General features: G+C 43.1%; 1 protein-coding gene across 6 annotated transcripts; it reads right to left on the bottom strand.

Annotated features, from left to right (window-relative positions):
- Window positions 1-1,128: 1,128 nt before the first annotated feature.
- On the bottom strand, window positions 1,129-15,905 carry STX16 (syntaxin 16). 6 transcript variants are annotated; one of them, XM_074605162.1, is made up of 9 exons: window positions 15,892-15,905; window positions 15,628-15,789; window positions 10,326-10,433; window positions 8,959-9,099; window positions 8,240-8,402; window positions 7,326-7,417; window positions 6,006-6,149; window positions 5,384-5,464; window positions 1,129-3,130 (listed from the first exon to the last, which is right to left on the bottom strand). In XM_074605162.1, exons 2-9 carry the CDS (start codon window positions 15,760-15,762, stop codon window positions 3,026-3,028), a joined length of 969 nt encoding a protein of 322 aa, XP_074461263.1. In that variant the 5' UTR covers window positions 15,763-15,789; window positions 15,892-15,905; the 3' UTR covers window positions 1,129-3,025. The 6 variants fall into 6 exon arrangements, with proteins under 6 accessions (XP_074461263.1, XP_074461265.1, XP_074461262.1 ...); XM_074605164.1 differs by having other exon boundaries at window positions 15,682-15,789; XM_074605161.1 differs by lacking the exon at window positions 15,892-15,905 and having other exon boundaries at window positions 15,628-15,867.
- Between the last annotated feature and the right edge of the window lie 1,293 nt (window positions 15,906-17,198).

The raw sequence follows: 17,198 nt of genomic DNA, 5'->3' as shown, positions 1-17,198 counted from the left end.
AGCAAAAGCGATGTGACTCCTTTGTGTTTTAAGTGTTTCATAAAAGCAAATCCTAAATCACTGCAATCCAGGCAGCCTCGGTGAACATTGTATCGATTATATTAATTTAAATTTTTAGCACATTCAAAATATACCAAGCAAGAGAGTAATTCTTCCATTTTACTTTTCAGTTTCTATAGAAGGCTTGCAGTAGGAAGAAATTTGCTACCACGATGCTTTTAATACTGTCGTTTTTACATATGACTAGGATGAACTTGTGTTAACAAGGAGCAGCAGCTCATTTTCGCACACGTTTTCATGGAGAAATTCTGCACAAGCCAACAGCTCCACAGCTCGCTCCCGCCAGGTGGGGAGCACAGGCTCGGGCGATGCTCTGGCACTGCTGTTCTGCTCGGGTAACGCAGCTTCCCGTCGCGCTGTGGGAGGAATCAGAGGCTCCGGACAAGCCGAGAAGAATCCAGCAGCCACGCAGAGGCCCCCGCCCGCAGAAGAGCGGCGTCCCGTGCCCGTGGCGGGGCTGGAGGGCAGCGCCGGCGGCAGGTCGGGCATCCCTGGCTCCCGTGAGTGACGGCAGCCGCCACCAGAGCCAGCCAGCCCCAGCAGCGGGCTCTCGCGGCACGGGTGGCACCCCGTCGGGGACAGGCCAGGGAGCTCTTGACAGCACTGCGTGAGGGTTAGGTTCAGCTGCTGATATTGTAACAAGCCAGGCATCTGAAATGATTTAAAGCCTAGAAGTTGTCTTGCTGAGGTTTTTTTCCTGGGTATAATCAGCTTCAATAAATTGCAGCTCAAGTTACACAGGACAGCTGACATCTGAGTTTAACCTCTTGTGCAACGCGTATTAAAAGTACATTGCCTCCTACAGAATCTGGATAGAAAATATGTAGCCAGTTACCTCAGTGGAGTTAAGGTACCGCGGGCATTGCAGTGACAGCTGCCAGGGGCAAAATCACTCTTGACAATGCAAATTACACTGTGCTACACAACATTACCATTATTTTTTTTCCAAAGATATCTCATGTCACCGCTGCTTTCATCTAATTACGAAGAGTATACAGAGGCACATTAACATCACACAAGTATGTTTCAGTTTCTTTTAAAAAAATAAATAAATGAGTAATTGACCAATTAGGCTGGACATGTTTTATTACTTCTTTGAATTTATTAGCCATGATAAAATGTCAAAAGCACCAGTCAAGACAGAAATAAATAACACCATCTCATGTTAGAGAGAAAGTTGCAAATACAGTATTTTAAATTATAGCAATATGCTGCTTCACACCCACCGCTGCAGACAGCACACGAGGGAGACAGTAGTTTTACTCACGATCATTGAGAAGATCCGTTACCAGAACAGGGGAGCTGCACACCCAACTACAAGCGTCATTCATTCTGCTACCAATTTACTTTGCGAATTCAATCGAGGGTTTAAAGAGGCAGTTTTGGAAGTTAAGGATCCCCTTTGCCTAGAGGTAACAAGAGCGGTACAAAGCTTTTCCCAAGAAGCCCCACAAAAAGCTGGGGCTTTCCCACCGTTGCAGTCCCTGCCTCAGGTCCGTTCCTGCACCGAGGCAGTTTAAAGCCACATCTTACGTCCTCCTTAGGACGCGGCGAAGATAAACTCCGGGCAGGCGCACACGCAACATTAATACCACGGTGTTACAAACACTATGGGGCTTTGAGCAGAGCATCTCTGCAAGTTTATGGGGAGCGCTGTATCAGCCAGAAAATGAAGGAAATAAGTTACAATCCCTTTGGGGAAAAAAAATCCATACAGAAAAGCCATATTAAAAATACTAAGGCAAGGCCTCTACAATTGCACACCACTTCAGGCCTGAATTAAATCATGAGTATTCTATCACTTAGATGTTTCCCTAATTTCTCTCTATGGCCTACAGCAAAGTTTTCCACTGAAAAAAATAGTGAAAATAACCCAAATTCTCTACTGAAGGCCTAGTAACATGTCACTTGCATGACATCTCTCCTGGTCAGTAAGACACCATAAACACGTCCTTTTCCAGGCAGGCATTTAAAATAAATAATCTTCTGTCAGGGAAAATGGATGTAGTATGTACTGTAGTGAAGTCAGTTCTTATACAAAAACCGTAACACGCATGGACAGATGCACTGTAAAAGAAACACCTTACACAAGAACTAAAGTTTGAAACATCTGAGACCCACCACAGCAGGTCAGGGGGAGTAGAAACACGGAAGGAGAACCTCCATTTTTTAGGTTTAACTTCACCACTGCTTTAATGTAATGTTTGTACTTTAAACTAAAAAAAATGTACACGAAAAAATATATATCAACATTCTGATGAGGGAAAACATTCCCGTGATTACTCAATCTCAGAAAATTTTTTAATTAACTAAATGTGTTAAATTATGCCGGTGATTAAATCTTGCTATTTACAAAATCAAGTACTACTCTGATTCTTAGTAACGGTGCAGTATCTAAATTAAGATCACAGGGGTTGGATTACAGTCTGGTTGCTAAAAGCTTTCCTTTTTATCTGTCTACCCAGTTCTTTGGAGTTTCTGAGGCTGGAAGAAAGGAGAAAGTCAAACATTTTTGTGCCTCAACATGTTTTACATCTAGATCAATTTTTGTTACCTACTCCCGTGACTCAGTAACATGGTTTAAATTTGAAGCCTGTCACAACTGTGACATGAGAATACAGACGACAGCACATTTTTGTTCACAGTAACACCCTAATTACTGTACTCACCATTAAACTTCAATTTTGTAATTATTTTTAAGTACTGTGTTTCCAAATACCTCGGCACAGAGCGCCAAATTATTCGTGTGGGAGCATCAAGTTTCCTGACATTTTCCATGTAATCCTCACAAACACCTGACAGATCACCAGACTCGTGCTCTGAAGAACTCTACAGAAACATCGCACAGACTTGGCACCACAAGGGCTTGTACATTCAAAGGCAGCTTTCGGGAGTGCAGGTCTGTCCATTCGCACTGGGGAAGAAAGTTCACATCAACTCCAAACATGAGAAAATCAGGTGAAACCTAGTGTGACTTTACACCAATAAGAACAACAATAAGGACAATTACTATAACAAACAAAATTAAAATTACAAGCATCTTCCGGTTCTTCTTTTGATATTGCTCTGCCTATAGAAACAGAAAAGAAAGAGTTCATGCTTAGATTTCTGCAGAGCTACAAATTACAGACGCGTGGTTGGTTCAAGTGAGGTACACCTTACCAAGGAACAATTCGGAGATACTTGACATTTCACACAATGTATATTGCAAGCAGCTCCCCCAAAACAACTCTGGTCTGCAGCACAGACCCCAGTGAAGGCAAGCGTCCACTGAAGTCACGTTTATCTGCAGTGAACAGCAGAGCCCCTCATAAAGAGGAACGCGTCCTCCTGTGGGCGATGCCTTCCCGCAGGTGTGTCCAGCAGCCCCTGAGAGGCCACGTGCCCCCCAGGACACACGAGGAGCGACACTCGCTCTGGAGGAATGCTTGGCTGGGAAGACCATGGAAGCAAGATCAGGCGACCGTGTATGTGAAAGTCTGAACAGGAAAAGTTGGTGAGATATTTTAACTCGTTTTGCTGATATAAGATTCCTGTATTATGTTTGAAGGACATTAGAATTCACAACAAAACTTCATTTTTTAATAGGCATTTTTGTTGTACCTGAGTCAGCTGTGCATTTTCATTTAATTTCAATTAGAACTGAAAGCTTTCTTTTTGATTTGGTTCTCAGTTTTCTGACTCACTCCTTTCTTGTAACCACATTTTCTCATCCCTTTCCTTTTTTTCCCAGGGGAATTAAAAGGAGGCAACGTGGAGAAAACGCTCCAAAAGCCAAATGAATGTCTGCTAATAGAAGCTAAACAAAACAAAACTTGTATTTAATTCTTTTTAAATTAATAAACCTTCAAAATTTAAAGGGGAAAAGAGATTAATTCTTCTCCTTTATAGTCCTGGAAAGTAATTATTTATTATCAGATCTGCTAAAGAGGAGTTTTTGACCTGAAACTATGTAACATGCAACCACTGTAATTATTTACTTAATTAGGCTTGAGGTATCAAAGCCTGACAAAGTATCATAACTGCTTCCAATTTTCACCTGAAGCAGGAATTGGAAACTAGCGATTCGTATCAGCAGACTTCTGCAGCGAATTAATGCAATTTCTGTGAAAGTGCTGTCTCAGTAGTTTGTAATAATTATGCCAATTAAAACAGAAAAGGAGACTGACATTATAGGTATCAAATCAGAATTAAGTTAACGACACTATTAGAAACAGCAGGTAGCTGTCTTTGACACTACTGTTCAGACCTGTGTGTATGTCTTCCCCGATAGGTGACGGAATTCCCATGCCGTACGGAAAGCCGGTATGTATTGCATCAGGAATCCATCCTCCAGCCAGCAATCCCAATAGGGGGTTGCTGACAACTCATTAACTACCACTAGGCTAGAAACAGCATTCGTTCCAACAGATTCAGTTATTTCCAGTTCAGTTTGTGCAAGTTGCTTGCAGTCCCTTTAAGCCTTGTTCACCAACGGTCAATGCCTTATTTCAGTGATCCCCAATTTATTTTTATGTATAACAAGAATAAACCTATAGCCATTTTATTTTGCTTTTCCTCAAATGGCACTTTTTTGCTGTCCATATTAGAAGTCTACCATAATATGAAGTTGAGCATGTAGCAGTAATGCATCCATGTTTCCAAACCAGAATGTTTTACTTAAACAGAGGCTTTTGCATAAATCTCTCATTCTACTTTATTTCCAGAAATGGGAGGACTGAACTGAGCTGACAAGTCAGAACTTAGCTTAAAATCAAATCAAAACAAAACAAAAGAGCCAACAGAACAACCGCAAAACTCTGTGTTCTGCTGCCAATTCAAACTTTTCAGATGTTCACAGTAAAAGCTTCACACTGAAAGCACTGCGTTGGACCTAACTTCCAGCAAGTGTCAGATGGGAAGAGAAAACACGAGAGGTTATTCTTGCTGCTCACACTACTGAGGTGATGTTTCAAGCCAGGATGTATCTGACTGAAATCTATAGTGAGGTACCCAATAACCGGTCCTGTTCCACGGGCGTTGGGCTCCCAAAACAGACAAGGAATTGCAGAAAGGTCCCAGCAGGTCAGCGCTATGAGATCAAAGCACATTACTTGAATGCCCAGAAAGTGATTTAAGAAATTAAGACCAGGCATCAAGCACGGCATTAACAGAAGTTACCTGGGAAGTTCCTACTGCAGTACGGTTGGACTTTTTACACTGTACTGCAACCATTTCTAAAAGGGACAACGTCCAACTGAAAAATGACTGAATAATTTAATGGCTATTAAATTATAAAAGCTTATTAGATATGCAAAGCAGCTTAACTATTCCATCAGCTTACCTTATGTAGTTGTTTTAGACCCTCTTCGGTTTTCATACATGACTGCTCAACATTGTAGTCAATTCTATCTAGAACTGTTCCCTAAATAAAATGGAGAGAATGAGCACCAAATTGAACCTAAATGAACTTCATAATGCAATTATTATTATGAGCAGCAGAGTAATTAACAACGCTCGCAGCAAACAGCTAATAAACTACATAAACTATGAACTTTTACAGAAGAAGTAGCTGGGACTTCAGTAAAGGACCTCCTTGCTCAATGCCGAGCTGGCAGCTCTGTCACCATCTCACATCACATCCCTCAATAATCACCTCACTTCCAGCTCAGGTGCCTTTGGCCGACACATTTAACCTAAACTGAATCTCTGGGAGAAACAACCAACAGAACTCTGGGATTATACGTTTTTTTTAGACTAACACCCATAAGCAGCTGATTTTTTTTTTTTCCTCCATTAACTCCTCTTCTGGCAGATTTAAAGCAAGGAAACCTTAGCCTGAAGAGCTATGTTTGGAAAAGCAAGAAGCACATGAAAACGGGATGTTACAACAGGAAAAGTCTTCTGGAAGCCTTAACACTACATGGAATCTCCTACTTCTTACTAACATGGTGATGTCAATGTACCTGTTCTACTATCATTGCTCCCAGGTCCCTAAATATTTCATTGAGATCGGAGATGGACTGTACAATCTGACGGATTTCTCGTTCCCGCTCTTCCACCATTAATGTGTTTTGCTCCACCAATGCTAGCTGGTCATCTGTAAAACCCTGTTGAAACAAAAGATTTAGATGTTGAACTAACACTAACAGTGTGAAAACACTAGAAATAATTATAAGATATCATAACACAACAGGCCTTTTGCAATTTCCATAGTAGACAACTATCTAAGGAAAAAAAATCTTACTGTATTTTAAAAAGAGAGTTTCAGGGCCACTAAAATAACTTGGACAGCTATTTATAGTTTTAGCAGAAAAAATTTAAATCTTATATCCTGCCTGAACATATAAACAGCTTTTAAAAATAGGATGTGTCCTAAAGAATGTTTTTATTGATGTACAAAAGCAATACATGTGTCTTGTAGTTGTGGAATATCTACTTATTGATGAGCACCACAGAAAGTCCCGTAACGTCAATGGCCATTAAAATGTGTAAAGGCACAGCAGCAATTCTGATTTTGTTTTAAACTATGGAGACCTTACTGGTTTTGTCTCCCAAGGCCACTCACACTATCTTTCCCCCCATCACTCTTAGATAGAGATAAGTGAAAAACCTCTTATACACAAGATTAGTTGAAAAGCTGCCTTAACCTTTTCCGTAAGTTTTCAGTTAAACGTTAAACATTACCATTAAGAGTATTCTGCAGCACTATTAGATAGGACGCAATAGAGCGGATCGCACCATTGCTCAGAAATGCAGTATCCCCAAACTCCACGACAAAGTAAACCAAAGCAGCGTGTCTGGTCCTGCTGTACAACATACCAATTAACTGTGCAGAAACTAAGCATTACACCATCATTTGCAAACACCCGTTATACTGAAATTCTTCAGTTACGCTTTAGAGTCAACTTTAAAGAGTGCCACCTTCCACCCAAACTCAGAATCACACCATTTTCTAACAATTACTCTTGCATCTGCCCAGAAAAGTGGTGCGACAAAGGACAGCACTGCATTTACAGACCTTCTAGTCCCTTCTCAGTCACGTAGGGAGAATTCAGTAGTGAAACCGAGCTCCCTCGCACTGCAGCGCTGGGGATGATGGCACAATCATCTTAACATCGCAACAGCAATACTAATTAGGAAAACGCAACACAGAAATCTGCAGCAGTAGAATTTCCACGCAGCTTGGTGCTCATGGCATACCATTTTGATATTTTCATACTAAAACTAAAAGTACATCGAACAGTTTCTTCATATTGAATTTGTGTAATAATGTCTTAACTGACCCTATCGTAAAGCGTATCATCCTCCCCATCATCCATCAGTGGGACTGAGGTGTCGAAGAAGTGTTTGGATCTTTCTTCTCTATTCTTCATGCCTGTAAAAGACAAACGATGTTTGAGCATAATATTTACGCACACTAAAATCAGAGTAAGAGTAAGCTCTGAAGCACCACATAGAAAAGCACAAGAAAGAAAATCTGGCTAACAAGTGACATAAATAGCAGTATCTAAATTTTAACTGTCACATAGGCTTACTATTTAACAAAGCATAACAAATTCAACCAGACCTGCAAGATTCCAATTAAATCAGTGATTTTAAGTCATTATGTTCCATGAAGTTAAAAAAATTAGGTAAGTTAAGAGCTTAAAATGTAATCACTCTAGGCTATTTTCTAACAAATGCTCTTAGGAACATCCCTCATCTGAATTGTGATCCTAAGTTCTACCTGTGCCATTTATACTACGGGAGGAAGAAATATTATATCAGTATTCAATTTGAAGATCAAATTTTTGTAGGTTTCTTCCAAGATTAAAATAATCTTACTTAGCTGAAAATAGAACTGCACACAATTTTAGAGTTTCAAACAGAGGATATTCCCCTTCCGCTCCGTTTATGCATGCAAAATTTTAATTTAGCACAGACTACCTTTTGAAGTTTAATCTATCAGACTACCAGTCACCAGCAGGTATCGCTTCTGAAGACCAATGGCTGCTTCACCAGTGTAAGAGAAGTAGCTTTTCTGACCACAACTTGAGAAGCGATGACGCCTTAGAAGTGTGGATGGTTTCACTGATAAATTTCACCGTGAAACCATAACCTTTCTGTGCGTCAGTTCTCCCAACCAAGAAAATAAGCACACCTTAATGAGTGCTTTCCAGAGAAGGTGCCCCTGTATTACTGTATCTCTTATGCTTACGTTTGAGATAGTCAGACTGTGCATGCCTAAAGTTGGTGGATAGGTCCTGAAGGGACTGTGCTAAGGAAGACACTACGTTCCTGAGAACACGTGCTTCTTGTTCTGTACAACTACGGGACCTGCTCTGCAAGACCTGGACTGCTCTCTGACATCTGTGAAACAACTGAGAAAACAATTCCATTAGTAAAAGACATAAAGCAACACACACACTTTAAATATCACATTGCAAAAGCTCCAAATGGAAGACTAATATTTTGATTTCTAGATTTTTAAAATTAATTTCTTATTGCCCAGTGCAATGTTTAAAAAGGTATGGAAACACAGAACACAAATGAACAAAAAACTTAAAGCTAACAAGGTAGCAGAGTAACACAACTACTGACCAAAGACATCTCCTTTACTACAACTGCTTGGACCGTAAGCCTTAGAATATATATGTCTGTATTTCTCCGAGATCCCTGTAAGTGTGATTTGCTTAAGTCTCTCAATCCTATCCGAGTAGAAAAGCAAACAGGTTAAGTAAAGGAAGAGGGAGGTTAGGTGACTCGGTGAGAAGCTCCCCAAGACAGTGAGTGCAGCACCACCCCTAGGGCCCGGGATTCTGCCTCACGCTAGTACTAATCAGAACAGAAATGCTTTACTCAACGGAAACCACCACCTCACCATGACGCATTACAGATACGTCCAACTGTAGGTTTGGAACTGAAAGCAGTCTGTACCTGAGTGATCTCTTGGGTTGTTATTTCTATTGCCCGCTCCTCCTCACTGCTGTCATCCAGTGTTGGTCTGTTCAGATGTTTATCATGAAGACTGGCTAATTCTTTCATCTTCTGCTTAACCCTGGCAATATCATACTGGATCTAAAAGAGAAAACTCAACAGTGAAGAAAAGGAAGTGACTAGTGTTTGAGAGGAAAAGGGTCTGACAAATGCTAGACAAAAATCATTGAAAGAAATATATGTAACATAAAAAGCAGACACAGATCATTAAAAAAAACCCACATAAAAAGCTGACTAAGAAGTAACTGAGTACTCTCACATGCTTGGAGTTTGCTACTTTTTAAACCTAGTCGTGTTAATCTTAGGCAAGACTGCTGTTTTTAAATATGCTTCATTAAGTTGGAATAATATTTTTATCATTATGTAATTAATATCACAGTAAGAAGGTTTCGCCAACTTCCAAACATATAAATAAAAATTCAGGTCACACCTTGAACTCTGTCAAACAACGGAGAGCCTGAGCTTAACAGTAGAAGTTAAATGACATGCTTTCAAACAAGCCATGAAAAATAATTCTGTAAGGATGATTATTATTATAGTAAAAAGAAGACTGATCACTTTTCTGCACAACAGGTTCTGTACGCACGAACCGATGAGCTGATGTGTTCTGAGAGTACATTTTAAAAGGATTTTCTGAAAGTCACGAATACCTTCACACGTCAAGTACTGGAAAAGGTTTTTAATTGGGTGCCTGCAGAATCATTTCCTCGCATTTGTCCAAATACTTCCACAACTTGCAAGGCATCAGTACTGCATAGGCAGGAGAAGTTCTCCTACTAGAAGACACTAACACTTTCTGTTTTCTCACAGTAAACTGCTCATCTCTAACATTTTGGGGTCTATTCAATTGGACCCCTCGAAGTGTTCAAACAAAAAGTCTAGTGGATTTTTTTTGTACCCTTCCCTCTAAGTTTCAAACTGAGAACAACTTTGCTTTGCTACGAGCTTTAGGACTTTCCTGCAGCCTCAAGTCTAATCGTTCAGCCACAGCATGTCTATCCCAATGCTCCCAGTGTAGTGTTAATACTGGGCTCCCACTGATGATACCAACCCAGTCTTCTAGAACTTCTGGCCATAGATAATCTCCCTTCATTTCACTTGCAATGTATCCTTCAAGATACTAAGTAACCTCAAGCCTGATATTTTCCTCTAAACAAGAGTGCCAGTTTAGAAAACACACATATTTTAATTTTTCTTCTAATACTAGTTCCATCATAAAACTTACAGCACCCAGAACGTAACTGACAACACTACTAAATTCCTACAAGAGAAATCAAACTCTGTGTTGGATCTGCCACACAACTTACTTCGTCTGCTCCATCGACCCATTTGGGAGGTAAGCGTTTTGTTACTCCAATTGCTGCTTCGGGATCTAAACTTATTCCCGATACCAGTGCCATACGATCATCAGCAAGCTACCGAAGACAAGAAAAGACAGCAAATTAATTTTACTCAAATTAGATTCAAATCCTTGAGCATTAGGAAAAAGTGCATGTATGCCTTCCCATAAAAATTAACCTCAAAACTTTGCGCATGATGCAGGTATGATCAAGCTCCACTTCTCCTCCTTTGTCCCTGTGTGCTAATGAGCTACATTCTCCCACTTCTACAGGATCTGAAAGATGAACATTACCCAGAATAAGTTCTTGGCAGATTTTCAAGGAGAAAATATGGTATTGCAGGAGAATTCAAGTAATTCTCATGTTGGCACATTTCGTATTAGACAATGATGCACAGCCGAGGGATTCCTACTCAATGGTGTAGCATGGTTTATATTGGTCCAGGCAGGTTTGGCAAACTCATTTGGGAAAATCTCCAAATAAAAATGTTTATTATATCCCCAAGAAATAAAAATAGTACCCCATGATTGTTCGCAAACAATGTTGTATTTAGCCAGGCGCTCACCTACTAGGCAGCTGACAAAAACACTCTTGCAAACTGACATGCAACTAAAATTGTTAAAATATTTAATGGAAATTAAAAGGTGCTAAACAAAAATAGCCAAGGCTGTGACCAATCCACACTACCCTGTATCCCAATGATACACGCTTGCTGTTTCAGCTGTATGGTCTGAGGCAAAGAAACTTGCAGGAAAACGGGTGGAATAATTCTCCAGAAAATTCCAGAGACTGGCAGAGGGTAAATAAGACAATGTGCCAGCCAGCTTATACACAGCTTTCCACAGATCCACAGGAGGGCTGGAGACGGGGAAGGAGTAAAAGAAACCCTTTATCACAATTAATAGTTGTAATTTGAATAGCTCAGGTACAACAAATCAGGAGGTTATATTATCACAGAGTGATGCACACTGATGCACAGCAGCACAGTTGCAGCTGAAGAAGGGCACGATATGCTTTTTTGAGACGAATTTTGGGAATAGAATCCAATTTGTAGGGTTGAAATATTAAAAGGTTTTAGGAAAAAATCACGTAACTTATTAAAAGTATTTACAAGTCACAAAAAGCCTGTGATAAATCTATCAGAATCTTATTTTTCAAATAATACTTTTGGATGCAGGTTGAAGAACTTCAACCTCAAGAAAGCTTAAAATATGACAACTATGTGGGAATAAGAACATAACGTACAGGGTGTTTGGGGTTTCTTGATTTGTTGATTTGTTTTTTTTAAAGCTCAGTTTGGCAGAGACCGAAAGCCACGATCTTGAATATACAGGTGCTGTCTATCTGCTTTGAGATCATTACCAGGAAAATGTGCTCTTCACCCTCAATAAGAATTCTTTTGTTAAGGATGGTATTAGTACTCCTGACCTTTGAAGAGATCAGAAGATTTTTCTTGGTAGGGTTTAGAAACTTACATGAACAGACTCAGTTCTACACTGCAGGTAACAAAGAAACTTCTTTCTGCAAAGGTGCAGTGTTGGATGAGGTTGTCCGGAGAAAGTATGATATCTCTGCTCTTGGAGGTTTTCAAGATGTGGTTAAACAAAGTCCTGGATGATCCTGAATAGATTACCAACAGTCCTGTTTTGACCAGGGGCTTGAACTAGGTGATCTCCAGAGGTTCCTTCCAACAAGGAGCCTACGATTATCCATCTGAAGGCTGAGTACGGTACACACCTAATGGTGCGCAGGGCCACAGAGCGACACTTAGCACTGGGGCCATAGATGCTCCCAGCCCTCCTCTGCCTCTGAGGAAGGCAGGGGAATGGATGGAACTGGAAGACAAATACAGGTCTTGTTGCCAGTCCAACCAGGCTATGTAATTTCAGAGAAAAAATAATCTTCCTTTACCGGAGATAAAAAGAGGTGGTATCGTCAGTGACACCACTCGAAACATACCCAATTGCTTCACTTTTTATTCTCAGGGAAATATTTCACACAAAACCCTCACTTCCTAGTTTCTCCCCGATTTCTAATTTTCCTTTATCAGGCCTGGAAAGCTTTGTGGTTCCCCACTCCCTCCCCTTTTAGAAATCAATCCCTCTTCCTTCCTGGGCAATTCTTGCCCAAAAGCCTGTTCTTCCTCCCTGACCTTACTTGCTGACCAATAAAGGCTGTGCAATCTATGCACAGCATAAAAAATAGTTAATAGCTTTATTGTACAAAGTCACTGTATCCCATATGTATACAATGAGTGAGACTAGTTTATAGACATATCTATTAACAATCTAACATTATATCACAAAATACTTGTCTTCTGTACGCAGCCTTGTCCTCCTACTGTACAGGGAGACACCTCATCCTATACCATGGAACTTTATAAATTAGCAGAATAAAGAAAGGAACATTTTAGCTCAATGATGTACGTTTGATGCACCATGGCAGAATAAAATCTGAAAAACAATACCTCATCCAGCTCCTGAAGTGATTTGTGGATCCCATCAGCCCCATCCAGTTAGAGACAGCAAAAGATACAAGGGAAAAAAAGAGACATAGGACAGATATAGGGTATGGTCAGTTGAGAAAATATTGATTTATTTTTTAAGCATGACAGTTTACCAAGAACAAAACAAACTGGCTTTTAAAACAAGGGTATTCAATAAATACATCGTGATATCATACTTTTTAAGTCAGCATTTTGCTTGATGCACAAACTTTTTAAAAAAAAATTCAGTTGCTTGGTAAACAGAAAGAACGTAAAAGATCCAGTTAAAAGCTTGGTTTGTTTTCCAAAGTAACTGCACAGTGAAGTTTCCAATTACTAGCGTTTCAGGTAGAAAAACTGCAACAGAATATATCCAAGTATGACAGCAAGGGCAATTTGACTGCAGTATTGACAGCATGTCTGACAGCAGAGGGTAGATTTAGATTAAATATCAGGCAGAAATTCTTTGCTGTGAGGGTGGTGAGCCCCTGGCCCAGGCTGCCCAGAGAAGCTGTGGCTGCCCCATCCCTGGAGGGGTTCAAGGCCAGGTTGGACGGGGCTTGGAGCAACCTGGGCTGGTGGGAGGTGTCCCTGCCCAGGGCAGGGGGGGGACTGGGTGGGCTTTAAGGTCCCTTCCCACCCAAGCCATTCTATGATTCAACGTTCACTGGTGAGGCAAAAGGTTTGATTATGACCAGAGGATCCACAAATGAGCTTTTGTAAGACATGTATTGACAAGCACCCCAGTAATCACAGAATAAAACAGACAGCAAAAGACAAAACGCGAAAGCAAATGTAGTATACGCTCATTTATGTACACACTTAATTATGCTCTAGTTTCAGGTAACATTAATTCTACATGCGTCTGTAAAAATAAAAATGGCAACATATATTCTCTATTCATCAGGTTTTGTACTGTAGAGGGTATGTGTGAGCAATAGGGATATTTCACAGAAAGATTAATAAAGCAAGCATGTCAGATCTAAACCAAACACAAAATACTTGTCGTTTAACAAAGCAGCAGGCTTCAACTAATGATCTCTTCTATCCTATACCAACCTTTTGAAACAGGACTATACTGTTAGGAATGCTACTTTGACTATCTGAGTTTAAGGAGTGGTTGACTGTCCACACGAGAATGCATCTTCCAGGGCAGAATGCCATTTTTGGCAGCAAACTCTCATAGTAAAGGATTTCTTCAGGAGAGGCCTGGAGAGTGAACGAAGGTAAGCCAAAGTACCACGGGCTAGAACTTGCAAGGCTGCCCTGCTGGCATTCAGCAGCTCTGCGCTGGGGCCACCACCCCAAAGAAAAGGTGACCAGCTGCAACTCTGACAGCGATGGGCACCTTACGAACGTGGCAGGCGAATAGCTCCCACTGCCATCTCCACACTTCTCACTGAAATAGTACGCTTGTGGTAACTGCGGAACTCTGAACTGGCCACCAGACTGAGCCTGTGACTAACTTAGTCTGCTGCACAAGAGCGACAATTTCCAATCACCCTTAGCTTTCGTTGCATTTGAATGAGCATCCTAGAAACAGCTTCAATTAATGTTAACGAACACTGTAAATAAATGTTTTATGCAAGTGCTAAGTGTTATCGCACTCACTGTTGAGTAAAAGTGTGCTTTCACTGCTCAGTAGCCTATATGCGAGTTTCAACTATCACTAACTTTTCTAGGTGATATTCTAAAAATTCCAAGGATCTAAAGAAGTGATATTGATACTGGCAAAACAGCATGTTAACAAGAACTGAATGCAGTGCCAAACTGAACATGTATAATACACATTACTATTGACATTTCCTGATCTGCAAATGCAATTTAATACATAGCTCGTTAGGCACAGGTGTAATAAAGTTAACAACAAAGACCACTGAACAGCAACTCATCAGTTGAAATAAGATTTGCAGCACAAAGTACTGCTTTTCCTAATAAAGGTGCGTTAATGTAAAGCAATTCAGAATGATGAGACTGCCAGCAGATATTTACTGGTGCCTATTACAAATAAATTATAAGTTTAAACAGAAAGCGTAAAAGCCTTGTCGATCTGAGCTACCAAGCGGTCCATCACAGCCTGACCAGCTCAAAACTTAGAAAAAGCTGCACAAATTGCCTCTGAACAAATGGCTTTTTGAAGTTTCTGTAATGAGGGCTTACACTAGAGTCTACCGAGTCCCCTGTCTCACAGATGACTTCCAGTATTAGCCGTTTTTGCAGGGGGATAAATACAGCGATGGACATCAGAGCAAATTATGGACAAATTCAAGCAATGGGAATAATCTACACTAGCGTATTTAACAGTGCCCACACTTACATGAATAGAAGAGCTCTGCTCTACGAAATAACTTGGATATTTTCCTCTGGGGAAAGGAGGCATTGAAAAGCACAATAGGCCAAAAACCTCATGTCAACACTAACGTGAAGTTATGAGAACAACAACTGCATTTATCATTCATGGGGCGAATGGAGGGGTGATCGGCACCGAGACAGAGCTCTTCTGTTCATTTTGGGTGAAGTAGGAGGAAAAAGGGATGGGGCAGGGGGGAGAGCACAGGGGGTGGTGGGGTTTGGGGAGAGGGATAGGGGAGAGGGGCTGGGGGGGGAGAGGGGGCTCGGGGGAGAGAAGGGGCTTGGGGGGGGGGGGGGAAAGACGGGGCTGGGGGGGGATCGGGAGGGCCGGGGGCTCGGGTGAGGGACCGGGCCGGGAGCGGGGCACACAGCACGGCTGCCGGGCAGCCCGCGGCGCACAGAGGTACGGAAGGACGAAGGGAGGAGACTCACCGCAGCAGCCATGCTACGTGAACTCAGAGGGCTGGAGGAGCCGTAACTACTCACTTGCTCGGCCAGCAGCTGCCGGCTCTGCACCGCGTTGTTCCGCAACAACAAGAACGCGTCCGTGAGACGCCGGGTGGCCATGGCCGCCTCGCCGCCGGGCGCCCGGCGCTACCTCAGCCCGGGGCCCGCGGGCACCCGCGGCGGCCGCCGCCGGCCGCTCAGAGGGCCCGGGCGGAGGCCGCCAGCGCCGGGCGCCGCCGGCCGCCGGGCCCATCCATCCCCCCGGATCCGGCCGCGTCCCCGCCGCACTTCCGCGTTGTGCATCGCCCGCCGCCTTCCGCCACGCCCGGCCGGGCCCGCCAGCCCCGCACCAGCGTTCCGGCCCTCCCGGGAGCCGCTGAGCCCCGCGGCCGGGAGACCCGCCCGGGGCCGGCAGAGCACAGCCCTCCGCCGGCGGAGCTGGGGGCGTCCGTGCGGCTCCCGTGAGGAGAACCGGGGGGTCTAGGGGAAATGGCGGCCTCCCCGCCGCCACAGCGGGCCCAGCCCTGCCTGGCCCCGGGGGGAAACTTGGCAAAGGGGGTTCCTGCGAAGAAGCCCTGGCAAGGTCCCGTTGGAGCCCCCAGCATGAGAAGGACACGGAGCTGTTGGAGCGGGGCCAGAGGAGGCCCCGGCGATGCTGGGAGGGCTGGAGCCCCTCTGCTGTGGGGACAGGCTGAGAGAGCTGGGGCGGTTCAGCCTGGAGAGGAGAAGGCTCCGCGGAGACCTTCCAGTCCCTCAAGGGGGCCTACACGAACACTGGAGAGGGACTTGTTACAAGAGCATGTAGTGACAGGAGGAGGGATAATGGCTTCAAACTGAAAGAGGGGAGATTTATATGGGATAATATGGAGAAATTCTTTGCTGTGGGGGTGGTGAGCCCCTGGCCCAGGCTGCCCAGAGAAGCTGTGGCTGCCCCATCCCTGGAGGGGTTCAAGGCCAGGTTGGCCGGGGCTTGGAGCAACCTGGGCTGGTGGGAGGTGTCCCTGCCCAGGGCAGGGGGGGGACTGGGTGGGCTATAATGTCCCTTCCAACTGTAACCATTCCATGATTCTATGATTCCATAGTGTCTTCAGTTAACTTGCTCCTTCTCACTGCCGTGAATCATCCTCAAAAGGCATAAGTTTGGTTCAAAGCAAAATACTGTAGTGTGACCATTTTGGTCTGATGGTTTCTCTTTTCCCGTTTATTTTTTCTGAATCCACGCCTCCTTCCCCTGGTTTCCTTTGCTTCCAGTGAATTTTCTATTTTCCAAAAAACCTCACACAGCTTTCTTTGCCGACTGACTGTTCAAAAATGAGGATATTCCCTGAAAACAAACAAGCCGTTTAAAATGGCAAAATTGGGTTTGACTTTCTGAAAGAGACCTTTTCAATGATGCGGATTGAAATGGTTTTCCCCTGCTGCTCTGCCTGGGACAGGTGGGACGCGGAGAGGGTCTGGGCTCCCTCCCACGCCTTCTCCCGCACCCGAGGGACGGCCAACAGGTCCCGTCTGGGCAGCGCAGCGGCCACGGCCAGGCCAGCGCCTGCACGCTGCTC

The sequence above is a fragment of the Larus michahellis genome, chromosome 12, assembly GCF_964199755.1.
Source record: "Larus michahellis chromosome 12, bLarMic1.1, whole genome shotgun sequence".
Classification (NCBI taxonomy): Eukaryota; Metazoa; Chordata; class Aves; order Charadriiformes; family Laridae; genus Larus; species Larus michahellis.
The sequence above is the reverse complement of the archived record's forward strand: the minus strand, read 5'-3'. Positions and strand labels throughout refer to the sequence as shown.